Source organism: Xiphophorus hellerii, chromosome 6, assembly GCF_003331165.1.
Source record: "Xiphophorus hellerii strain 12219 chromosome 6, Xiphophorus_hellerii-4.1, whole genome shotgun sequence".
Classification (NCBI taxonomy): domain Eukaryota; kingdom Metazoa; phylum Chordata; class Actinopteri; order Cyprinodontiformes; family Poeciliidae; genus Xiphophorus; species Xiphophorus hellerii.
The window spans coordinates 19,485,529-19,495,505 of NC_045677.1; the positions used below are offsets into that span (position 1 = coordinate 19,485,529).

The window sequence follows — 9,977 nt, forward strand, 5'->3', positions numbered from 1 at the left end:
AAATTGCTTAGTTGGGTTTTTTATGGTAAGTCATGACTAAATAAGCAACTTAAGCAATGGTATTTTTTAACCGTATTGCAACATTGCTGACTTACAAAGCATTACATTAAATTAAGATAAAGCAATAAGGCACAGTAACAAAAAGATCTTTCACTGGTATGAACATTTTATACAGGTTGCACATACAATACAAACATGTCTCCGCTGAATGAAAACATTCCCATAACATGATACCACCACCACCGTGCTTGACCATGGGGACAAACACAGTGGATCACATTATGTCCATTGTGATCTGTAGTTTGTTTTCTACCCAAAATAATATTTTATATGTAGACCAACAAATTCATTTTTGAACAAATCTCACCAGGGCATCATGCACATGTTTAATGTCGGTCCTGCATGGTTGGTGCCCAACTATAGACAGGACTTTTTTTTTTTTCTTTGCCGTTCTGATTTAAAAGATAAATCTGTGGAATGGTTTGCTAATAACTGCTATGCTGACCAATTCTCACAGTTGAACTATGAAGCTCTGCAGCTCATCCAGGTTTACCACAAGCCTCTTAGCTGGCTGATCAGATATTTTTAATGGAGTACTATCTATACTGATTACTGTACATATCCAGGTGTGTAACTCTCACAGAGAGCATACAATGCTACAGATTGTCAAGGCAGTAAAAATAAATCAATAACAGTTTCCAGACAATAAAAATGAATCTAGCTTCTACATTAACATGATTTTTCAGATATTTGTAAAGTATTGTGGCTACTGTCTGTGTTTATTCAGCTGTGAGCATTGATTATTTATTGTCTAATGTATGGGGGTTTAGAGGTGAGGGTTGGGGGGTGAAATCCAAAGTCACTATGATCACGTCTCCGTTTTTGTGGGCGTTACAACACTGACATCGAGTGGACACCATAAGAATTGCGGGACTCACTCTAGTATTGGATGCAGCCTTTGAAGACAAGTTTGGTTTTCTAATTTACTTTGTTAGTAGTTCTGAGCTGTGTTAAAGATCAAAAGCAGAATGTATAATGATTTTGATCAAAATCAAAAATCTATGTAAGATTTGAGGGATAAATATGTATTAGAGTAAGCTTTTGTGTTTATTTCTACTTTTCCTAGAACGCTGCAAAAAATAAAAACTAATTCGAACGCAGCCCTTCAGTTCTCGGTCACATGCGGGATCAGCTGACATCACCAGCTTCTCCTTTTGATGCTCTTCCTCCTCTAGTGTCAGACGCCGTTCGGAAAATCAGAATTAAATTGTTCTCTTTGCTTTTTTTGCGTCGGCTTTTAAATTAAAGCCAAGATTAAGTTGCTGCTTCTGCAGTTTAGACCGCCGGATAGATGCTGTTAGAGTGGATGATGAACGGACACGCCATTCTTTACACAGGGGTCACTTTGGCCTTCTGGAGTACAATACTAATCGTTGGTAAGCTTGCAACGCTTTTAAAATAAATTCGTAGTAGTTGAACTAATGAATGAAACTGGGTGTATCTCATGTTTTTCAATCAGTAGTTGGCACCTTCTTACGTGATTTGTATTTTGAGAAGAGCAGCCCTCTGTGGGATATGGCTACTTCTTGGGATTAGCTAGGTTTGCGGCTTTTTTTGACTAGCTAGTACTAGATTGGTTATTTTAATTATTGAAACTGTGCTTTTTGTTGGTGGTATCAGTTAGACGCCAAAGCAAATCCCAGTTTTGAGGCCAATGTGCATTCTCGTGTATTTATTTTTAGAGACAAGTTACCAGCTAATGTAGCATCTAGCTGCTTAAATGTTAGCAGCGAAAAGCTAGCTTGTCAGAAAAATTTCAGTCAGAGATTCATTTTGACAGAACATGTTAAGATATATTCTACTCTAAAACGTTTTGCATTTTGGGTTTATTTAGAATAGCCTAGCTGCTTTTTAAAAATATATTTAATTTATTTGGTAAGCTAACGTTAGCAAGTTAGCTTGTCTTGATTTGGAACAGAATGTATAATGAAAATGAAATAAAACAGGAACTGCAACTGTTTCACATGAGTGTGAGCCATCGCAGAGATGATGCAGTCTTCAAGGATCTCAGCTGGAACCCATGCCGTCTGGTCTCAGACCCCATAAAAGCCGTATAGTTACTACTTACGTTTTTCCAAGATAAACAGGTTTCACAAATGACGTGCTGTCTGATGAAGAATCATACTGTCACTTGAGTAGGATTTTCTTAAGTATTGTAATTTTGGAGAGCAGTATCCTATGTGTAGATGCATCTCAGTAAATGAGAATATAGCTTTGTAGTTAATTTAATTTATCTGGAAAAACTGAATTTAATGAAGTGTAGTTCTAGTTTTACACAAAATGAACTTTTACAAGTGCTTTTCTGTTTGTTTGTGGCTTACATTTAAGGAAACCCCTAAATGTTGTTTCTCAGAAAATTGTAATATCACATAAAATTAATTATTGGCATTTTTAATTCAGACATGTTATTTCATACCATTATTTGTTATAAAATCATGACAATGTCTGCACTGTCCAGCAGGCAGTTGTTGACAACCTCCACAAGGAGAGTAATCCACAAAATTCACTTCTAAAGAAGTTGGCGGTTCACAGTATAATGTGTCCAACAATATAAATGGAAAAGGAACACATAGTAGAAAAAAGTGGCAAAATTCATTTAGGATAACTCCAGTGTTGAAAGGATTGTAAAGCAAAGCTCATTCAAGAATTTGGGGACAATTCACTAAATGCTGACTGCGACTGGAGTCTGTCTTTCAACAGCCACCAAAGTTAAGAGAAATGTTTAATATATACTTGAAATAAAAGTTTGGTTTTGAATTGAATGACTGAAATAAAATAATATTTTTCATAATTATTATTATACATTATTATTATATTATGTATATAATTTTCAATAATATTAATCTAATTCATTTCAAAAATATTTTCCCAAATGAAAATTAAATGTTGTAATTTATAATGTTCTTCAAAGAGTTGTAGATTTTGATGGCTGTGGGCAGGATGGCTATCTCCTGCAGCAAATTTAAATCAATCAATCAATCAATCAACCAATTATTGATTCTATGTTGCTTTGTGTTTCTGTGTTTGTAATGATGTAAAGCACTTTGAAATGCCTTGCTGCTGAAATGTGCTATACAAATAAAATTTGATTGATTGATTGATTGATTGAAAATCAGATCAGCCATTTTTGAGTTTTCAGAAACTGATAGCAGGTTTCATAAACTATCTATTAAATAAAATGAATTCATGGTTGGAGCTGTGCGTTACATTTTCAAGCTAAACCCCATATTAGCTGATCTTAGAATATCTTTTCTAAAACATAGAAAACATATTCTATTATGTATGAGTAAAATAATCCCTTTTGAGTTTGATTCCTGAGGTATTTCATATTTAGAGCTGGAGCAGATGAAAGCTAGTACACAGCCGACAAAGCAAATACCACCTTTAATAAAACAGTGATTGGATATGTCTTGCTTAAGCTGTGTCACAGTTTAAAATGATTATTTTCCTCTCACAGGTATATGTTATACCATATTTGACCTTGGATTCCGCTTTGATGTGGCATGGTGAGTACTGGCGCAATTGTTATGATTTTCATTTGGATGCTTTGAGCTTTTTCCCTAAAGCACAACAAAGAACCAGGTGGATTTTAGGACTGGTTAACATTATTGTTCTAGGAGCAGATGATCTCTAGTTCTGTTAGAAAGTGAACTGCTCTGTTTTTACTTTGAACACAAATGTGTACAATTTGTAAAATTAATAAGCTATTTGTGTAAGTGCCACGCAGATCGCCTGAGATCTCCTTTAAAATGCGTCATAATCAGTCAATGATACAAGCAGTCTTTTGCCTCATAGGACAGAATAAGTTATTCTTTAAACTTCCCCTAAAAGTTGAGGTGCCTTCTTACAAAAGTATCATTATTTTAAAGTCTACTTTTCTCCCTACAGGTTCCTGACTGAGACTTCTCCTTTTATGTGGGCCAATCTGGGCATCGGTTTGGCCATCTCTCTGTCTGTGGTGGGAGCAGCTTGGTGAGAACAAGAACAGTAGCAGAAATCTGTCATTTAAAAACACAATTATTTATAGTATATAGAAGTCACTTTTTTTCCTCTGTAACGTTACCAACCATTGAAAGTTTAGAGTAAAGCTTTCTTTGGATAGAAATTTTCCACCTAATATTGACTCTTGCAAATCCAGATTATTACAAATTTTTATATAATTTCCTACTGTTTTTATGCATATGTTATCTTTTACTAATTGGGGGGAAAAATGACGATCAAAACCCATAATCAATAATGCAAGAATTTTTAAAATGTGCTATAAATATTAAGTTTCTAAAGCCATAGGAACTTTAGGAACATAAGCCAGAAATCATATCTGCTCAGTCAGCTTTTCCATCATTTTAAAATGGATCTTGCAAATGGCATAACAAACTAACTGACTTAACACAAAGAAAATCATAAACATTGGTGGAACTGATCTGTTAAACTTCAACTCACCATTAAAACTATAGTCAGTCCTCTGCACATTTACTGTTTGGCACATTTGAATAATTTATTACACCGTCTACTCTAGAAATTCTCAGCTCATAAATGCAAACGGTCATGATATTTGATTAAAAAAACCCCACACATTTAATATTGAAACTTATGGAAAAACAGAGATGATCTAGGAAAAGCTGCACTGGACTGTAAAATATGCTCTTTTATCCAATACAGTCTCGATGTAACTGATGGAGATATAATCCAAGGAATAAATCGTAAAGCAGTAAAGCTAAGTTGCAGTTGAAGATTTGGCATTTTAGTGTCAATATAATGAAAAAAATTTACCTAATAATTTTAAAAGTGACTTCGTGTTGGCAACTTGTTTTTTCAGGCCATTTACTCACAGTGACATTTTCTGTAACCTAGTTTGTTATAAATGAAGCCAGTACAGTTTCTACAAGAAACTGTTTTTTGGATGAAAAACAAGTATTCCTCTAACTGGTAAAAATAACATGCAGTCTGTTTAGCTACAAATTAGTCACTAAAGTCAAGAGCTGGTCCCAACAAATAGTGCGGTTAAGTGACCATAACAACCATTACAGATGTTTTGGGTTTATAGAAACCTTCAGTTATTTATGCTATCAATTAATTTTTGACTATGACTCTTTTTCACTTTTCTTCCTCCTTCAATTTTTAACTGAATTCTTGTTTTGGCTCAATCTCCAGGGGGATCTACATCACTGGTTCAAGCATCATTGGTGGAGGAGTCAAGGCTCCAAGAATCAAAACCAAAAATTTGGTCAGGTAGGCACATTTGCTCTACTATTAAAAAGAATAAAAAATAACCCTACTAGCACATGTTCATCTTGCTACACTAGGTTATTATTGAACAGTCAACTTATTTCAGTGACATAACTCAGAAGGTCAAACTTATACAATGCATTATATTTCAATCCTGGATTTCAGTTAATTATAAAACCCAGTTGTCTTTTTTGCAGAAAAATCTGGTATTACAACATAGAAATTAATATAAAGGGAAGCCTTTAATGCCAAAAGGTCTGCCTATTGAAAAGGTTTGTAAAATAGATTCTCTAAAAAGTTTGTCAGGGCTCCTTTGGTGTGTTTTGCTGCTTCAATGCAGCAGCTCAAATCTCTGTTAAAGTTGAAGTCCTGCTGGAAAATGAAATCAACACCTCCATGAAGCTTTTCAGCAGAGGGAATCATGACGTCCTCTTAAATTTCTTGGTGGCTGCTTTCCACTACACTTTTTTCTGTGTACTCAACCTTGCTTTACTATGCTACAGCACTCTGTGAGCCACCGGCTTCTTTAGCGGTCACATTTTGTGGTATGACCTCCTTGTCAAGGATGTCAATGATCGTCTGCTGGACTACTGTCAAGTCAGCAGTCCTCAACCTCATTGTGTAACAGTTATTATTGGTCTTGCATAGTATGACATTCTAAAAAAAAAACATATACAGTATATATATATATAGTAGTATATTTATATATATATTTATACATATTCTATATGTATATTATATATATAATATACTTTTTTGGTTTTCATTATTTGTATGCCACAGTCATCAAAATTAACAGAAATGAAAGTATAGGCATTATGAATTGAATTATTGAAATGATATTTTTGATGATCTAGTATATTTAGATGCACATTTAGTAATGTGGATCTAGACACTAGATATATTGATGAAATTCCTTCATTTCTAAAGTCTCACTGTTACTTTTGTTGTTCTTTTTACTTTGCAGCATTATCTTCTGTGAAGCTGTTGCCATTTATGGGATCATCATGGCAATTGTTATTAGCAACATGGCTGAGGTAACGGATAAACTGTTACCTACAAAGATTTCTTTTAAATAAAATTACAGAGAATGAAAGTAGTGCTAGACAGGGTACAATGCGAGCATAGAATAAAGCTTAAGCTGTGAACTACTACAGAACTGAAATATGGTTGAAACAGCAGAACGAAGATAAGTTATTGTCTCTAAAAAGAGCCTCTTCTCACCTTATAGAATTTCAGTGGCACAACCCCTGAGACCATCGGAGCACGAAATTACCAAGCTGGTGAGAAAACAGACTCAAAGTAACTGAACTGTAAAAGGGCAGAAACCAGCAAAGTGTTTTTAATAGAGCCCTAAACATAAAACTGCACCTGATCAATGCAGTTAGTTTTAGGAGGGCTTTTTCTCCCTCTAATTTCATGTAGTTTTCATGATAGTTCCCCTGTTTATATTGAGCCCGTGATTTATTTCATCCCCTTCATGGTTAGGTTATTCCATGTTCGGAGCTGGCCTCACTGTGGGCTTTTCCAACCTTTTCTGTGGGATCTGTGTGGGCATCGTGGGCAGCGGAGCAGCTTTGGCAGACGCCCAGAACGCCAGCCTCTTTGTGAAGATTCTTATTGTGGAAATCTTTGGTAGCGCAATTGGCCTGTTTGGTGTCATTGTAGCAATTCTGCAGGTAAACCAGACTCCTAAACAATACTACCTGGTGATCACCTGTAGCTGCTATAAGATCCCTCTAACAGCATTTTCTTCCCCTTCAGACCTCTAAAGTAAAGATGGGTGATTAGAAGATGTGCTCACATCCTGAGAAGACGAGGAAACTCCTGAAAAATAAGATGGATTATTGTGTACATACATCGTAAATTATTTAAATGTCTATATTCACTCTATTGTTTTTAACCATCATTCGTGTAAGAGTGGGATGATCTTTGGGAAGCATGAATGTTGAATAAGAAACTGAAAAAGGGGTACAATGTTGATTTTCTTCTATATTTTTCATTTTCTGTACTCACTGGATAATATTAACAATTCAACTTCCTGAGTCATGGAAGCAATCTGTTGCCTTCAGCTGTGAGGTTTTGGTCTTTCAAGAGGTTCTCTTGGATAATCTTGCAGACCACTCTTATTTGAACGATGGTTAAAAATTACTCTGGAGTATTGAAAATGCTGTGTGTGTGGTGTGTGTGTGTATGCTTGACATGTGATTTTTATTTTATGTTCTTTCTTCCTGTGAAGCATGAGGATGTTTGTCATTGGGTTTGTGGCCTGGTCTGCCTCTTTCTTTGTTTTTGTATCCGGTCTTTTCAATTTGAAAATTGGGCCGTTCTACAGGTGGCTCACATACAGTGTTTATCCTGCCTTTGAATAGTTATTGAACATTTATTAAATTGAGAGTATTGTTCTGAAGTTGTAATTGTGCAACATATAAATCACAGCAGCCGTTCTCTATCTACCTGGGTTTTTTCTCTCTTCTGTCCTTGCTCTTCTTAAATCCCAAAAGGCCCGTGTAATAATTACAAGCCAACTGTCTTCATAAATGTTGCAAAAAAAAACTAAAAGAAATAATTTGAGTCACTTTGTTCAAAAACGTTATAATTGGATTAAAGTTTTTCTTGGCTTATAGAATCCGTTATTGTCTGCTGCAACCATTTCTGAAGTAGCAGGAATGTGTTCAATAGTCAATTGGTTTCACTAAGAATTTGAATCTGTTTGTCTGATACGTCAGACTGTGAAATTTAACATTTCATACACTTTTTCTTGCATGTTTCCATCCTCAATTTGACTGCTTTGCTGCAGTCGGTTAAATCCTGCATTTGCTGCTCTTTTGTTTACCAAGCTATTACTAACATTCCTTAAGATGTGTGAAACTGATGGATGTACATGTTTAGGAAACTAAGTAAAAACAATGTTAGGCTTCTGGATGCGTCACAACATATAGGGTTTATTAATACTTTGACATCTCTGTTTATGTTAATAAATCTGGTTAGTTTGTAGTCTTTCAGGGATTTTTAATTTAGTCTAGTGTGCAGTCACATAAGAAAAGAAATCAACAGATTAGTTAATTTCTCACTGTCTGAAGTCATTCATTATTGGACTCACTTTGTGAGCGCAAACATTGAATCATATGTAAGAAAGGCATAGTTAGGGAAATAAAAAGTTCAGCCTAATTGCCATGCTTGAAAGAAAATTTTTCATTTAAAAACAAGGACTGTACCAATCCTGGGTTTTTAGTAACTGTAAATGGTACTGTGTATACACTGTGTTGATGTGATGATGATGATCAGAAAATAGCTAATCGTTTTTGACATTGTGGATGATCCAATCAAAATCAAATTTTCCTTCTGGCTTCATAAATGTTGGAAAAAAAATAAATGGTTTGATCAAGATTTCTGATCCTTTTGTTTTATCTTGTACGTCATGGTTTTATAAACCAAAGGTGAAGTGTCCTTGTTGCTGAGATACTCTGTGAGGTTTGAACTGCCTGCTCCCTGGTCTGCTGTATTTGTGAATCACCACTAGATGGCGACGAAGACCATAACTTGGTCTACTCAAAAACTGATGTGGAGCGATGAAACTGATTTACATCAACTTGTACAATACATTATAAATATTTGATTTGTTCTAAAAAAAAAAACCCACTGGTCTGTTTGAAATATGTACAGTACTCTATTCATATTCATACCCCATTTACAATTTGTACACTTGTGTTCTGCTTCTCATAGTACAACAACTTTCACTGAAGTTATAGTTGCTATTGGGTTATCTAATTTTGCATCTTTATAAACAATTTACCTCCTTAAATAGCTGAAGATCAGTCATGTTACATTGAGATTCTCTGTTGAATTTTCAACTAGCTCTCAATCTAACTGAGATTGAGAGTCAATTATTTTCATTGAGTTGCTGTTGGGTTTAGGTCAAGACTTTGACCTTTCTAAAACAATTATGCTTTTCATTTGATGTATATTTATGATCATTCTGTCCTTAAACAGGTTTCTTACAGGATGTATTTAGTTATTTTTCAACTCAACTGTGACCAGCTTCAATGTCCCTGCTAATGGAAAACTGCAATCACCCTGTAATGTTGGTGTGTCCACGCGGATTTGCAGTGTTACCTTTGTGTTTTCAACATGCATATTTAAATACAAAGCATTTTACATATCGGCCAAAATGTTCCATTTATCTTTTCTCTAATTAATTACTTTTATGTTCTAAAGTTACTTTATATTTATTTAATTGAAAGCGTGGTTTTCAGAAGTGGGTTAACATAATTTAAGTAGTTAAAAAAAGGCGAAAATAAATCCCGGCCACGCAGGCTTCCGTAGGCAACAAGAGCGAAGGGACCTGCTCACATCCTCATCCTCTGAGCATCTTTCTCTGCTTTCCTACCATCCTTACCCCAAAAAATCACAGTGCGATGACGGGAAATCTGGAAAAACGGCAGTTAAATTCTTTGCTTTGGGTTCGGGCATCTTTACGAGTCGGGTTCGGATTTCGGCTCAACGTGAGGCTGCTTCCTTGATGAAGAGGAGAGGACGTAACAGTCTGCGCGTTCACACAAAAAGAACACAGTTATCCCGAGCAGATCCCGATCTGAACCTCCTGCTTTTAAGAGGGTTTCTTCAGTTAATGCAACGTAGATTTGTTTTTTCCTCGGTTAATGTGAAGAGAATCAGAGAAACCTGCACAG

The 9,977-nt window shown here is 35.3% G+C and overlaps 1 protein-coding gene across 1 annotated transcript; it reads left to right on the forward strand.

Annotated features, from left to right (window-relative positions):
- Positions 1-1,170: 1,170 nt before the first annotated feature.
- Positions 1,171-8,676, forward strand: atp6v0b (ATPase H+ transporting V0 subunit b). Its single transcript, XM_032565873.1, has 8 exons — positions 1,171-1,436; positions 3,518-3,566; positions 3,949-4,032; positions 5,212-5,289; positions 6,254-6,323; positions 6,518-6,569; positions 6,775-6,965; positions 7,051-8,676. The coding sequence occupies exons 1-8, from the start codon at positions 1,352-1,354 to the stop codon at positions 7,075-7,077; spliced, it is 636 nt and encodes a 211-aa protein (XP_032421764.1). The 5' UTR covers positions 1,171-1,351; the 3' UTR covers positions 7,078-8,676.
- The last annotated feature ends 1,301 nt before the right edge of the window (positions 8,677-9,977 follow it).

Bases quoted from the DNA above. Each gene is read 5' to 3' on its own strand.
- atp6v0b (XM_032565873.1), top strand. From the start codon at position 1,352: ATGCTGTTAGAGTGGATGATGAACGGACACGCCATTCTTTACACAGGG. The intron at 5,290-6,253 runs GTAGGCACATTT...TTTACTTTGCAG, and splicing joins AAAACCAAAAATTTGGTCAG to CATTATCTTCTGTGAAGCTG. The intron at 6,324-6,517 runs GTAACGGATAAA...CTCACCTTATAG, and splicing joins TTATTAGCAACATGGCTGAG to AATTTCAGTGGCACAACCCC.